Genomic DNA, 16509 nt, shown 5'->3' with positions numbered 1-16509 from the left:
AAGAAACTTTTACCGCGTAAGAATGACCTATTCTCCGATAATCACTGTCTAGGTGGGTGTCTATTTAAGAACCTCCATGCATTATTGGCGTCGAGGTGTGTAGAGTTCGCCTAGAGCTGGAACTCGCGAGTTGCGTAACGTACAGGAAAACAAGTTGTAATTAATAATCACTTTGTTACAATCGCTATTAAACTAATTACTGTTGAGGTGCAATGCCCATAGTCGACGTCTAGTTAGATGTTTATTTAAGAACGTCCGTGCACTGTATACTTCACGAGTTTAGACTTCGTCTAGAACTGTAGTTTCTAGGTCAAAGGCCATCTAAACACTAAATCGTTATCTATTCATTATTGTATTACACATTCTGCTTCGATATCTTCACCCTCCCGATACTATATCAATCATTCTGACCGCCATTGTTGCATTTCGACACTTGTACCGAGCGTTACAAAATAAGTTCCAGCCTCTTAAAAGTATACACGGTGTGTTTATTTTAGCGTGTTATCTAACCATTGCACTGTATTGGGACTGATTGGTGCCTAGATGGATGGACAGCTCTTATTTTTATATTTTATATTTCATTTCAAAGAGTCCGTTTGCACAAACTTTGTCTTAAGGGCTATTCTCTGATTCGCGCTACTGTAATGGTTGCAACATTCTTTGATCTTAAAAGCATAATAAACGAACCTTTTCTTTTTATATATACGCGTTTGTTTTACTAGAAATATTATTTGTGAACTAGTTAAGTATAATTCGAGTTGGAAAATATAATTGTACCACGAAACCTGCATCGTTGCGTTCGAAAACATTCGGCCCCCTTAATTCGTTCCATTTCTAAGAAAAAGTAACCGTCAACAAGCCCAATACCCCTTCTTCGAGTAGGCAAAATGGAACGAATTAACGTGATCGAGTGTACAACTTCCGAGTCTTTTTTTGTTTTTAAATGAAAGCTTATTTACGACAGTTTGATATTTTCTATTCTTAAATTGTTGTTTTCTCAACCTTTCACTTTGCTGATTCGATAGCTAGAGGGAAGAGGGTTGAATACCCTGAAAAAAGTAATCTGTAAAATACAGAACTGGCTCTCCCATAATCACTGTGACGGCCGAAAATAAAGGCAATTTACAAGAATTTTTTTGGGCGTGACTATGAAGCTTTTTCTGATAAATGTTTAATGTTTTCGAAAGTACATTTCTTGAACTACTTCTTATAAAGAGATAACAAAAAATTTGTTCAATCCGTCACGGTGGTTTCCTCCCTTAAGCACTTTGTGCCGTTTCTAAATCGATGAGTCAAAGGTTACCTAAAATTGCAGATCCTCGAGCAAAGATGGCGGCTCGCGGGAGGTGTGCGTCTCGCTTCCGCGCGTCGAACGCTGCCGATCGTGCGCGATAAGGATCGAGGGAATCGATCGGCGTCGCAGGTAACAATATCCTTGAGACTCGAGAGGCGTCATAGTTAGCGCGCGGTACGATGCACTGTTTACAGTGTAATAGTAACGATGTTTATCGATCCTGTTATCGGGAGTACACTTGCAAATGCACGGGGCTTCCAGCAGTTCGAGGACGAACCGAAGATACGTAAATACACGGCGCAGGGGAGACAAACGGAGGCCTAATTCCAGAAGAAAAGGAAAAGAAAAGAAGGGAACGAGTTGCAATCGATGCTCGTGAACCCGATGAAAGGCGTTGAATTTTTACCGTGCTCTGAATTCCAGAGAATTCATTCCGATGATCGACGATACATAATTGCTGTCGCCATATTTGCAACCGATCGTTATCTTGATCGTCGATGGTCATGTCATTCGTTTCGACGTCCGTTGTTTTCAAACTTTGACCGTCTTCCTCCAAGGCGAAATTAATAACTTCGGTATTGTTTTCGAATGAAGGTTTCCTAATACCAAAGTACGACGCTTTCCAAAAGCAATAATCGAAGTACCGAGGCGATTACAAAAGGTATCCCAAAATTCACGCAAGAAGTAATTTTGATAGAAAAAATAGGGTTTTAATACATAATTGCTGTCGCCATATTTGCAACCGATCGTTATCTTGATCGTCGATGGTCATGTCGTTCGTTTCGACGTCCGTTGTTTTCAAACTTTGACCGTCTTCCTCCAAGGCGAAATTAATAACTTCGGTATTACTTTCGAAATAAGGTTTCCTAATACCAAAGTACGACACTTTCCAAAAGCAATATTCGAAGTACCGAGGCAATTATAAAAGGTGTCCCAAAATTCACGCAAGAAGTAATTTTGATAGAAAACACAGGGTTTTAATTAAAAATTGTAAATTTTTTGTCGATTCATTAAGTGCACACTACAGGGTGTCTCACCCAACTGGAACAAGCTATACCTCCTAAACGGTTGGGAATAGAAAAATATGTTATAAGTCAAAGTTAAATGGTATCAGATGATGCGTAATATGCAACTAATTTTATGCACTTTTGTGCATTGGTGCATCAGAGAAATGCAACTGCACCTTTTTTTTAAATGGAAACCTACAGTCGATGCAGTTTCTTATGCTCTACATAAAAGTACATACTTATGCCCTAAACTTATTCGTTAGGAAGTTATCGGAGATAAATTTTTCTGAATTATTTCGGTCTCTCAGCAAGCGTTCCGGAGTACTTAGGTTACAACAACTGTTCGAACAGTCCTCCATTGCAGTCCAAGCATCTTTCCATCCATTTCTTGATGTTGCCCAATGCGTTCCTGATGTCTCTTTCCGTAATTTTGGATATTTACACTTGGAGAAATCTCTGTATCGTGGAAGAGAACTGGTAGGTCGGATTCCAGAAAGTTTAGGTACCTTTGACCAGTCGATGTTCCGTTAAAGAAATGTGGACCAATAATCCATTTGTCAAGAATTTCACACCAAACATTTACACTGTACCATATTTGATTTTTAATGTTCCTTCTGGGGCGTGGATTTTCAACCATGTATGTTCATTATGTCGATTAAACGTCCCATTGTTTGTAAATGTCGCCTCGGCTGTCCACAGAATTTGAAATACAAAATGTCCATTTTCCTGAATACGCCGTAAGAAATATCGACAACAATTCATTCTTCCGGATTTCGTCTCCAGGCCTCAATGTTTGCCCAACGGAAAACCGATGGGGATAAAAGTTCTGTGTTTTTAGAATGCATTGAACCAAGGATTTTGAAATTCCACATTCTCTAGCCAGATCTCTCACAAACGCATGCGGATTTAATTCGACGTTCGCCATCACTACTGTCACACTACCTGCATCATTAACAACTGGTTTGGGCAAATCGCGTTTTGGTTTGTGGAAAGACCCGTATTGACGTAAATTGGACTCCAGTTTGTAGAAATATGAACGCTGTTGCCGATCGGGATGCGTTTCTCGATACAGCCTTGCGGCCTCGGTACCATTTTGATTCCATTTGCTAAACAAAATGAACATATCAACTGCTTCACTATTCGTAAATGCCATAATTTCAAAACACTGGAACAGCAAACGAAGGAAATCTTAACTTAAAACAATGAATTCTCAAGTTGAAATGTTAAAGAAAATCAATTTTAATAGGCTTCGTAAATTTTAATGAGGTTAGAAAAGTAACTGTTACGACAACTTTTAAGTTGTGTAGTTTACAATTGCCTAAAATCAGAGTTTTGGTCTCGTAAACAATTTTAGGATTTTAGACTGGCAGTTAATCTTACAGTGACTAATATTAGCAGCCGCGAAACATTCTAAGGCAGCGCAAACATTGTAAAGCAACAGAAACATTGTAATTGATCCGGAGAACTTTTATCTTCGATAACTTCCTAATGAATAAGTTTAGGGCGTAAGTATGTTAGTACTTTTATGTAGAGCATGAGAAACTATATCGACTGGTGCAGTCAAAAATGAAGGTTTCCATTTAGAAAAAAGGTGCAGTTGCATTCTTCTATTCCCAACCGTTTAGGAGGTATAGCTTGTTCCAGTTGCGTGGGACACCCTGTATAGGGTTGTGTATGGAATATCGGGTAAATGGCTTCCATGGCTTTGCTGGCGCATACGCGCTCTTTTGTCGAAATTTTCCATGGCGGTTTTGCATAAATGTAGCTGAATTTTGTTGACACGGCGCTCAATTTCCTCCTTTGAGGCGTGGGTGGTCGTTAGCATAAACCTTCGATTTCGAAAGATCCCAAAGAAAAAAATCCAATCTTGATCACCGAAACGAGAAATTGCACGACCAGGAAATGACTCATTATTTTTAAAATATTGCTCAACAACGAGGATGCGTTCTTTCGCGTAGCGTTCCATTTTTAATAACCCACAAACCGCACGAAATTAAAATCTTACGTGAATTTTGGGACACTTTTTACGCGTTTAATAATTTATTAAAGTTTCAAAGGTCCGATATCTTTGGTAACCGTAGCGAAGCAGTTCGAGCAATTGTTTAATCGCGTGTTGCCTGTTCCCGACAGTTGCATCGTACAAGGACGTCTCGTCCTGTTCGATGCCCGTGCCTCGAAAGTTGCGCGAATAACAAAGCTCCGCGTTCGTGTATCCGTTTCGGGAAAAGCGGAAAATAACGAGACAGGAATCGCGACGACGGACGAGCGTCGAGGTTGCGAACGATGAAGATCGTCACCGATGTGGGTCGTTGACATCGTCCCGTGATTTTCCTCGACGTTCACATGGATGCACCTTGCACGTGTGTGCACGTTCATTACGTCTGCCTGCCCACCCCCTACCGACGTGGCGAAGAGGGGCGGAGAGGACGTGGCCCCGCACCACCAGTTGCATTCGCGATTGCAACTTCACCCCCACGCAATTATGCCATCCAGTAGCCGTGTTTCTATAGATAGAACGATATTTCCCTCTCGCTCCCTCCCTGTTCGCTCTCTTTCTCACCCCCTCCCTGTTTCTTGATATTTCTCGGGTTCTACGATTCCTCTTTTTCCCGTTCGACCGCATTTTTCCCTCTTTATCTGTAGCCGAGGCGAGCAGAATATACAGCGGGTGCAGTGTATTCGCGAGGATGATCATCGCGTACGCATCGATCGTGAATCGCTCGCGGTTATTTCGGGAGGTTTGTTCCGGGGGCTCAAGGGGTTCGCGTTTGACACTAAAAAATTCGTGGTTCCACGAGAATTGATAGTAGTAGATTTTCTAAATAGAAATGGAAATTGTTTGCCCAACATATCGGATTCAAAGTTTTGATTTTAAAAAGTTTAACCCCCTCGAAAAATCCTGGTACCATTTTAGTGGATTTTACGAGCCCTTTAAATATCAAATACGTGGCTTTAACTGTACTTATCGTAAACTATACGTCTAATCGAAGGAATCCCACGTGAACAGATAAACGATTAAGATTCTGTTAAATCTATGCGACTTATCGCGAACGTCGTTTTGTTACACGTGATTTCGAATGGAATGCGATTAATAATTTATCTAAAACTTGAATACAACCCAAGAAGACGAAGTAGTGTGCAATACGGATATTACTTGAGACTTTATTTTGTATAAACTTTAAATTTTTATTAAGGTAACGTTTCGTGGTGTGATTCTATTCCAACTTTACTAGACTTTATATAACAAACTGCAAATACATCTATTTATAAATGCATCTAAACATATGTGTGTATCATAAATTCAGTAGAGTTGTAAACACGCTTCCCAGATAAAATTAAATTGTTTACAAATGAAGACACATCACGTGTATAGTATAATAGACGTCTGGAACACGTGCCTCTAGACCGTGCTCACACTAATGCTAGATTAACTTTAATCTACCGTGATCTGCAAATCAATACTGTCAGTAAATACTCAGTTCAACTTAACGTTCACGTATCGGTGATACAGCTTCTCAGAATGATTCGATGGTTTCGTTTCAAAGCTCGATATTTGGGTTTCACCATGATAATGCCAGACCTCACGCAAGTTTAGTAACTCGTCAGAAGCTATTGCAGTTTGGATGGGACGCGCTACCACACCCACTATACACGTCAGATCTGGCACCATCGGATTATCACTTGTTCCAGTCTTTAAAAAATTTCTTAAACGATGAAACATTTACTTACAGTGACGATGTCAAAAATCACTTGCATCAGTTTTTTATGAATAAAGATCAGAAATTTTATGAGCATAGAATCATGCTACTGTCATGAAGATGGCAAAAGGTGTTGGACCAAAATGACCACTACATGATGGGAAAAATTTTAATGGGAGATTCTAGAGGCCAAAATGAGACGAAAATCAAGCGTACTAATTGGTCGATTGAGGCTACGTTAAAAAGTTATAGAAACATTTCTGGCCACACAGTACATTTTTAGTAATGAATTTTTTTCTCGAAAGTGCGTAGAATTTCGGGGGTATGTTTATTCACCAAAAATGTTTGTAATTGACCCCTGCAACCGAAAATAATTTTTCCAGAACGATTTGAAATTTTTTTTTTTCGTCGAAAAATTTCTTAAAAATTCGTTTTTTATTTTTAATAATTTTGTGTGACACCCTACAGAAAAGTTCTCTAATACTTTTTTGTAGGTATCTATGAGCCCTATTTCAGGAAAAAAGTTTCATTGAAATATGTTCACTATTGCAGGAGTTATGGCTGTTTGAAAATTGGACTATTTTTATATGGCTCTTCTCACTTTACGGGGTCAAGGGATCACTTTTCCAATATTGTTCGAATTTCTACATATTCTTCACTAAAATACGCGTTATTTGCCTTTCGAAACATTAAAATCCATCAATCCGTTCGGAAGTTATAACGTTTTAAAGATACGCACGAAATTTTGGAGTGACATTCCTGGCTTGAAATTATATTTTCGGTAAGGAATTTTTTTCTCGAATATGGTTAGGATTTCGAGGGTGTGTCTATTGACCAAAAATGATTGTAATTGAGCCCCGCAACCAAGAATAATTTTTCCGTGAATGATTTGAAATTTTTTAATTTAATTTTGTTAATAACTTTTTAACGAAGCCTCAATCAACAAATTAGTATCGTTGATTTTCGTCTTATTTTGGCCTCTAGAATCTCCCATTAAAATTTTTCCCGGAGATGGCCGGACACCTTTCACGAAGAAGAAAAACGAAATTACTTTTCGAACAACCCAATCACTTCAATATTTTCTTCTTTACTTTTTTAACGCGTTCTTTCAATTTTACTGTTTCCGTGTTTGATCCACGCGTTCATTGTTACTGGATGCGCGTATTCTGCACGTTATATTTAATTGTTTTCCCGAACGAAGCGTACGAGGATTCGAAATTCTCCAACAAAGACGATTCATAATCGAGTCGCTGAAGCTCGAAATGAAGACAGCGAGATCGCGGCGTCCGTCCGCTCCATTTGTCGATCGCGGCGCCTCGTTAATCGCCGCGAGATAAACCCGCCGCTTTTTACCCCGACGTTGGCGAGACCACGGGCAATCGTCGATCTCTAGATCGGACTTTGCACGGTTCGATGTCTGCGGTGGCCGATGATGCTCGTGCCGGAAAAACGAGAATCATGCCCGACGATTACCGACCAAGAACCATTCGCGCGGTTATTCAACACAATTCTCATTTATAGAATCACAATTTGAATCCTTAAAAATAATACAGGGGTAGTCTAGGGTAGAAAAATCAGGGGACGAACGAGATTTTATAAAGCATTGCTAGCTTTAAGTCTTGCACCATCACTTTTTAATAGCACTCTGATGTCTAAAACTCCCTCAACCCTTATTTTACCAAAAGACACCTTAAACCCAAATTTCGACTTTTCATCTATCGCTTCTAAACCAGACTGTTTTTCACAAACTTTAATCTATGATAAATTACTAGTTTCTATATACACATATACAATTTTACAATGTAGCACAAAAAAGTGCGAAGTTTTAGGATAAATATATTTTAATAAACATCTTGAAATATTTTCCAATTCCCAAGTGGTACGTGGAAAAATTTAATGGTACCAAAATTGTCGAACGAGTAGAGCGAGTAATCCACGAAGATCCACAGCGCATAAAAATGGCGCGATGTAATGTCGATTGCGTTCATCGTTATCGATTGTTCCTCGGCCGCTATCCTTTTCGAAAGCTCCGATCGGACATTATATAAGCTACCCCGATGCCGACCATCCGCGGCTCGTTTTATCTTCACTCGTTATTCAAACTCTCAGCCTTGAACTTCGACTCACGGAACGTGTCATTGTCCGAATTGAGTTATTCGTCTGCCGCGATCCCGTATGGTTAACGCGAAAAGGTGCACGATCGCTCAATCGATGTAGGGATTCGTTGCTCGCGTACTCGTGTTCCTGTGTCAGCGATGAGAAACGATCACGTGACTCGTGCAACTCTATCAAACTATCACTTTTCCACTCGTCCAGTGAAGCAAACGTTGCTTCCGAATAACGAATAAAATGTTTCAGATTCGTCCGTAAATTAGTTCCCGCTTATGTTTCGTTCGCGAATTAAAAACCGCGAAAATTTATTCACAAACGGATCCAAAAGCATTGTCCGTTGTCCGAAGATAACGTTCGCTCGACAAACAGTTCATTGTCTTGTGATGCTTCTGTACATTTTACTCGTGGATCTTGTGGTTAAAGTTTAATTTAATAGCTTGATAGAACGAGACTAAGTCGCTGACAGAAATGATCGAATCGAAGTGATAATTTTTACGCTGGATTCTTTTCACCGTATATATCTTGATCCCTATCTACATAAGTTTGTCTGGAAATCAAAATGGCTTATTTTTGAATAAATAATATATTCAATATAACAAAGTAACCGCAATACTGTAAAACTATGTGTTTTTGAACACCTTCTTGGCGACCATTTGTTTAAGTTTCTTTCGACGCGTGAACATTTTTGGAACCCGATCGATAATTATCCTTCTTTATGTTTAGAATCGTAGTAGAATCTCAATCGTTGCAATTCCCTCTTTTATGAGAATTTTTGTTAGTAACGCTTTGTTAAAAAAAACACACACAACAACAGATATATCGTTGTTTATGGCGCGTGCATTGTCAGCAACGGTTCAAGAACATAATAAATTCAATTGCATTCTAGTGTCATCTTTATCTCGTTGCAGAAACTTTTTGACCTTCTTGCGTAGTCGAAGCCACTAATAACTCGATAGAATGGGAGCGAATCAATAAGCTTCGATAAGCCGTGTTAGGTCACCGTGTCGCCTAAAATTTTGGTTTTTCAAACAGAATTTTTCTGAGACAATCGGAGATCCGACAAGTCCTGTTGCATTCCGATACTCTAAACGAGCACCTAACTCTACAAGATACGTTTCCTCGTCCTTACGGAAGTCTTCAACTGTAAAACGCGTTTTTTTTATATTTTTTTGTAAAGAAACTATGCGAGTTCTTGCATCGACGTTTCGCATATATATTTATTACTCTTTTAGCAATATTCACAAATTTTTGCAACGAGTTGTAATCAAAAAGTGTTCCAATGGCTTTCATGATTGCCAAAATCGAAGTTGTTTACAGTTTGCAATAGAAGACCTCCTTAAATTTAAGATTACAAATAGCGTATCACGTCTGTCGAGTAATTGTAAATTGATTGTATTCGATGGTTTTAGGTAACAATGCAGGCGGAAGATCGTCAGCGGTGACAGGATTGGTACAAAGAAGCACCGTCAGTTCGAGTAACCGCGCCCACTCCGCCACCAGGAGGATCAGTCATCAGCAACGTCAGCAACAACAGCAACAACAACCCAGGATACCCTTGGGACCCTTACGGAACTCGGATGACCACGTGTCCAGAGCGAATTCGGCGCAGGACGTTTGCGACAATTCGAACGACTCTGGACTTGGATTCGAAGAACGACAGCAACATCTCATCACCGCAAACGTTAGTGCATTGCTTGCGCAGTATGGCTCATAAGGTTGAGACTGCCTTCTGAAATTTATCAGTGTTATATTTCTCAATATAACGAACGAACCAGAAGCTTCGCGAACTCGGTAAAAAAGCGATAAATCGAGCCTGTGGTTCACAACTTCGTAGGAATAATAACGAACAATCGACAAAGTAAAATAATTGTAGCGACAGTTTCTCTGAACGGTGATTAATTTTAGAGTATTCCATAATGTTAGCCCCGTAAACGGATTATTAGGGCCCCCCACAAGTTTAAACTAATATCGTATAATATACGTAAATGTAATTATTTGAAAATTTATGTGACCCTCCGTTAGTTTGTTATCTTTTAAATGCTTTAAAGTTCGCGCGAAATTGAAACACACCGTTGTGGATTTATTTTTTTTTTACGTTTATTCGATGACTCTGGTGTTTGTTTACGTATCGCGAAACAAAACGCGTTATCGAGAACGCCGACAGAAGCTGGCAACGGGAGCGATCTTATCAATGATTAACGTCGCGAAACGGCGTTACGTTCGCGGATTGATCGCGGAATTATCGTCGATATTGACGTTGAATGCGTTTATTCGTTTACACGAGTCTCGAAACTCGGAGCTCTCCGCCTCGCTCGAGTGGCGTAACCGACAAGAAAGACCAAAAAAGCATCCCTACCTCCCCGTAATCTGTCTCGAGCGTTATTTTTGTATCGGAACGAAAACAATACGCGAGCCCAGTCAACGGCCTCGCGAACGAAATAACGTTGAAACGATCGGAAATACGCGTTTATATCATCCGCGAGCGTCCCCGGCCAAGAAATAGCTTTTTTACGCGCTCAAGCTTTGATTAATATTGGTACGTGCAACGATAATTCATATTTCTTACGTTGCGTAACACCGCCGATACACGAATGAAACAGAAATCGCGTCCGTGCATAAAATACACAAGGCACTCGCGCAGATTACATTCTAATAATATACTGTTTGCAACGCGGTTAATGGTATATCGATGATTATTGGACGAATATCGTGGACGGTTCGATTGCTCGATATTGACACAAAGCATCGTACTCGTTTTGTAACGATCGAACGGGACGCAGTAAACTGTTTTCGAACGAAAGTTCAAATCCTAGTCCACCGATCGACCTATTTCTCACTTCTCCACGGTGGGGTTTATCTAATTACGATACGGTATAAAAATAGAGGTATAAAGTATATCTGTGGCCGGATGACTTGATGCGTCGTGTAATTTTTTAGCAAAGCGCACGACGTGTCCAGAAATTGAAAATGTTATAAAATAGCTAAAATCCACGTTTCACAAATTCTACTCCAATTTTAATATCGAGGACCTTCATTATTTGTAATAATTCTGAATAGTCAGCCGTGTATCGGTTCACTTCGTTCGCACCGCTTATCGCTCTAGACTAAATACTCTCGATTCGCATAGCTATCTCGATCAAAACACTTCCTATTCGTACGAAACCTTCACCACAGCAGAAATAATAAAAGAGTTTCAAACGAATGTACCGAAGTAAAGAGCGCTTAATTCCAAGCGCTACGCATATTACATTCTCCACATGTACTACACTGCGGAGCATAACTATAGCATCACTAACATTTTTAACATTTCCGACCTGTAAGAAAATAATTTGAAACAACCAATTATATGGTATGAAAAAGCATTGTAAATAATGGATTTTAGGTGAAATTCATTGAAGTTGTCTACTTATATGTCAAGATTTAATCGATAAACGTTTGACGATCGGTGCAAAACAATAGAACCAGTTCATTTTTAACGCACTTCAAGGGTTTCTGTTGGAATTTTTTTAGTAAACCCGGGAATTCTTAGTTAATTAATACAATGCCACGTGGCAGCTACCTTAATGAACAAGAGCAACGTGCAATTTCAGCGTACAGAGAGCAAAAAATGGGGATACGTGAAATCGCACGTAAACTCGGGCGATCTCATAAAGTTGTAGTGAATTTTTTACGCGATCCTACTAAGTATGGGAAAAATAAGAAAGGGGGACCTAAGAAGAAGTTATCCCCTCGTACTGAAAGGCAAATTGCTAAAGTTGCGAGCAATACGTTAAAAAGCTGTAAACAAATTGCGAAGGAATGTGATCTCGGCGTTTCTCGTTGGACTGTCCAACGTGTCCTTAAACATAATTCAAACATTATAAGACTAAAAATGATGTCTGCACCTACACTTCTGAAACGTCACAAAATAGCCAGGCTTGAATACGCACGAGAAAACATGAGCAGATATTGGAATAATGTAAGTTAAGTTTAGACATTCATAAATCGAAATTTTAGCTTCATATTCAATATTCCTTATTTAACTTAGGTTATTTTCTCTGACGAAAAAAAATTCAATTTGGACGGTCCGGATGGATTTAATTCATATTGGAGGGACCTTCGTAAAGAACAAAAATACTTTTCGAAACGTAATTTCGGTGGAGGCACACTTATCGTGTGGGGTGCATTCTGCTCCTGTGGCAAGTTCAGATTAGCTTTTCCAACTACACGAATTAATAGTGCGGAGTATATTGGAATACTCGAAAATCATTTATTGCCTTTTATTCATGCAAACAATCACATTTCATGGACTTATTAACAAGATAATGCTCCAATCCATAAAAGCCGACAAACCACAGCATGGTTTGAAACGTTTGATGTCAATGTATTGAAATGGCCTGCATGCTCCCCAGACCAAAATCCAATTGAAAACCTATGGGGTGTCATGGTACGGCATATTTATGGAAATAATCGACAATTTTCGAACATTTCGGAGCTAAAAACAGCAGTTATTGAAGCGTGGAATCAAATTAGTGAAGAAACTTTGAAAAAACTCATTACAAGTATGAACAATCGTATTTTTAAATTAATACATAAAAAAGGAGGTCCTACTCATTATTGAAACTGCTCACTTTAATAAACTGAATTAGAAATTTAACACTTTATAGCCATTTAACCTTATTATTACGTTCCAAATACATTGGTGCTATAGTTATGCACCATTGCAATATTTCATTTATTATTATACTTCATGTTAAATAAATGTTATTTTTGTATTTTTTCCATTGATTATAATTTTTTTCTAGTCCTTTTCACGTGGTATTATTAACATTTAGAAATCATTAGTTACAACTACAAAACTCTTGAAAATTATAGTGGTGCTATAGTTATGCTCCACAGTGTATATCTTCCGTAAAAAAGGGATAAAAAAAAAATTTCGATTTTTTCAATCCGTCACAGTGGTCCCCCCTTAACAAGGTCGCATCGTCCAGCCCCGGAAACCATTTCCCAAGAGGCCATCCTCGAAGCCTCTGAAGCTTCCCCTTCGGTTACGCCACTGTCGCGCGCGCGTGGACGCCTCGTATCTAATGCGATCGCGTATAGCGGGTACGGGATCGTCGTTGATTCGACAACGACGAACACCGACCGGTCTCTAACGGTAGTTGAACCCGGCCCGATGGGCGTTCTGATTCGTTAAATTAAGCTAGCAACTTAACAGCGAGTACGTACACGTATGCGCGCCTCTATCAATCTGTCGTTGCTTAACAGGCTTGGAACGGCGCCGGCGAGGAGGACTCGAAGAGGAGGAAGATGGACATCAAGCTCGAGTCCGAGGACGCAAACTTCGCTTTCCCGGAGGTTGCGCACAATACTAGTCCCGAGAGCAAAACGGCAAGCAGAACCACGTCGAACGGCATAGGGTTGGCCACGATCTCCAGCAACAGAAACGGGACCGCTGGAAGGGTCGTCGACGTACCCAGATCTCGTCCAGGCATGGGTGTCCTCAGCAAAAGGCCGCCATCCGCCCACCAAGGACCCATCACCCTCACCTCCCAACTGTGTACGTGTAGGAATCTATTAACACGTTGACTGCCGTGGGGGCCACCGGTGGCCGGCGACGCGACCAATAGTAAAAATACGCGCGGCAGTCAACGTGTTAAATTGTTAGAAGAATCAGAAAAATTATAATACCAGTAATAATCCCACCAAAACGATTTCAGATATTCGAATCTTCGTATTACAATGGTTTCTCAATGCTCCTGTAGTGCCTATCATTTGTTTATATTGTTCTTGATAACTCCCTGATAACTTGGAATTTACAGACGATACGATACGTAAAAATTTCTCTTTCCCGACGAGTACCAGAAATGGCCATTCTTGGAACGTTATCCTCAATTATTTTATTTTCCAATTATTTTAAGAAAATGCCCGCTTTGTTCGAGACCTCGATGGCAAATTTAAAACCTCGCTCCGGAGAGTGTGTACGGGTTCGGTACGATTTGAAACGATCCACGCGCGAAATATGTGATTTATCGCTAATCGTTCGATTAGGTTTATCGATCTCTCGTCTGGAGCAAGTCGTTAAACGCGCGGGTTTGACAATTTACTGCTGTTGATATTGTAGTTTTTTGGCGGAGATACCGGCAACGGAGGTCACAGACGCGAGGTCGCAGCCGAGAGATAACGTTTCGAAATTTTGTGGGATTTTCAGAGAATTTACAAGCCAGCTCGGGAACAGCGTTGTTTGTATTGTTCGTTGTAACGCGTCGGGATCGTACCACCGAGAGCAATCGTTTTTTCAAATGATTTTTCGAGCAATTATTTGCTCGCGTGCATTCGCAACGAGACGTCGGATCTTCTGATGTTAAAATGGCGAGTTCGTTCGCAAATCGATCGTTTTCACGCGTCCCGAATCACCGTCCGGAAAACCGTTTACAGCCTTCGCTTCGTTAGTTTTACCATAACGATACGTTATCGCCGTTGCTCGGGAGACTGTTTTATTTCGTCTGAAAAGAGTCGTCGATACTGTCTCTGCGATATCACGAGCGATACTCTTTTGAATCCTACAATTTTAACCGTTCTTGTACAAACATGACAATTTTGAAGATGTCGAATTACATTCGTTTTCGGTCCATAATGTAGAGGAAGTCATGTTGTTACTTTGGAATCGATAGTTTACCAAAAATATTACATTCTTCCTTTTTTTTTTAATTATTTGAAAATTTACATAATCCTTCATTAAAAATTAACATTAAGTAAAATAATTCGATTGAGATTGAGAGCCCACTTAAGGGTTAAATGTATTTATCCGTTAAGCCTCCGTTCGCTCGTTGCAATTGTTAATAATAAATTCTTGGATCGGTACTCTGGTTTAGTGGTAAAAGTTTACAATAACTTATTGCCCTTCGTGTTTTTTGAATGCGATGTTAAGGGAACTCTACGTGTAGATTTAGGCTCGTATTTCTTCCCCATTTCAAAGGATGGTAATTTTGATTTTGTCTTTTCTTTGCAACATTCAGGTAGCGCTTCCGCGGATGGCAAAGCACAGTTGCAAATCATCTGCCAGCCGGAGCAGCAGCATCGGGCCCGGTATCAGACCGAGGGCTCCAGAGGAGCAGTCAAAGATCGCACAGGAAACGGGTTTCCAATCGTGCGTTTGGTCGGTTACGACAAACCGGCGACGCTTCAAGTTTTCATAGGCACGGATCTCGGTCGTGTGGCGCCCCATATGTTCTATCAAGCTTGTCGCGTGAGCGGCAAGAACTCGACACCTTGTATCGAGCGTAAAATCGACGGTACCATCGTCATCGAGGTGGACATGGACCCGACGAAGGACATGCTGATCACCTGCGACTGCGTGGGAATTCTGAAAGAACGGAACGTCGACGTGGAGCACAGATTTCCACAGGAGGCTGGTATCCTTCAAGGACGCAGTAAAAAAAAGTCGACTCGTTGTCGCATGGTCTTCCGCACGGCGATCACCCATTCGGATGGCACCACGGAGACTTTGCAAGTCTGCTCTCAACCGATAGTTTGCAGTACGTTCTATTTTACGTGTACTCGAGCATACCTGATCCTGAGAAATCGACCTAATTCACCGAAAATACCGCTAAACCTAAAGGCACTACCATCTTTAGTTTACCAATCACATTGACAACCAATAAAGCCCCAGCTGGGTAACTATTCTAATCCGACTCACCAGAAACATCTAATGCAAAACCAAAGGAAACGTTCTCCGAGTTTCGATTTTTCCAGAACTAAATACACCCGACCCTCCTTTTACAAGGTGAAAGCGTAACCGAGTAAAAGAAAACCTGTAATTGCATGCATACTGGCGACTAAATTTTCTCATAGATCTAACCAATTCATTGTTTTTTTTTTTAATTTTATAACGTTTCTTTTTAGCCCAACCACCTGGCATCCCGGAGATCTGCAAGAAATCACTCACGTCTTGTCCATGCACCGGTGGATTGGAACTATTCATTCTCGGAAAGAACTTCCTCAAAGACACTCGCGTGGTGTTCCAATTAGATAACGACGATTTATCGAGTAGCTTAGAGCCGCACTGGGAGTGCGCAGTCTTACCCGACAAAGAGTTCCTGCAACAAACGCATCTGGTGTGCGTCGTACCCGCTTACAGAAGACAAGATCTGGCGCCCTCGGAAACGGTCAGTGTAAAATTGTACGCAATGTCCTCTGGTAAAACCAGCGAGCCTCACACGTTTCTCTACACCGCTGTGTCCACACCACCCGAGCCATCGGTGGGTAAAGTCGAGCCCATAACTCCACCTCTTTCCACCACGAATGGTGAAACTACCCTTGCGACGTCCCCTGCAGCAGTATCTCTAACTACGGGTGTAACACCTAACAGTAAGCGAACTTCTATCCCTGACAAACAATCTATGTATGAAGTTGTTAC

At 40.5% G+C, this 16509-nt stretch overlaps 1 protein-coding gene across 4 annotated transcripts in view; it reads left to right on the top strand.

Annotated features, from left to right (window-relative positions):
* LOC122397251 (nuclear factor of activated T-cells 5) overlaps positions 1 to 16509 on the top strand; it is a 103293-nt gene that overhangs the window by 82950 nt on the left and 3834 nt on the right. For all 4 annotated transcript variants that reach the window (XM_043396297.1, XM_043396299.1, XM_043396296.1 and 1 more), the window contains exons 2-5: positions 9521 to 9792; positions 13359 to 13650; positions 15110 to 15628; positions 15996 to 16460. In XM_043396297.1, coding sequence (XP_043252232.1) covers positions 9521 to 9792; positions 13359 to 13650; positions 15110 to 15628; positions 15996 to 16460 — 1548 coding nt within the window. The remainder of the gene's footprint in view (positions 1 to 9520; positions 9793 to 13358; positions 13651 to 15109; positions 15629 to 15995; positions 16461 to 16509) is intronic.

Source organism: Colletes gigas, unplaced genomic scaffold (assembly GCF_013123115.1).
Source record: "Colletes gigas isolate AHSC1104 unplaced genomic scaffold, ASM1312311v1 Colletes_gigas_Sc00009, whole genome shotgun sequence".
Taxonomy (NCBI): Eukaryota; Metazoa; Arthropoda; class Insecta; order Hymenoptera; family Colletidae; genus Colletes; species Colletes gigas.
This window is presented reverse-complemented; position numbering and strand designations above follow the sequence as displayed.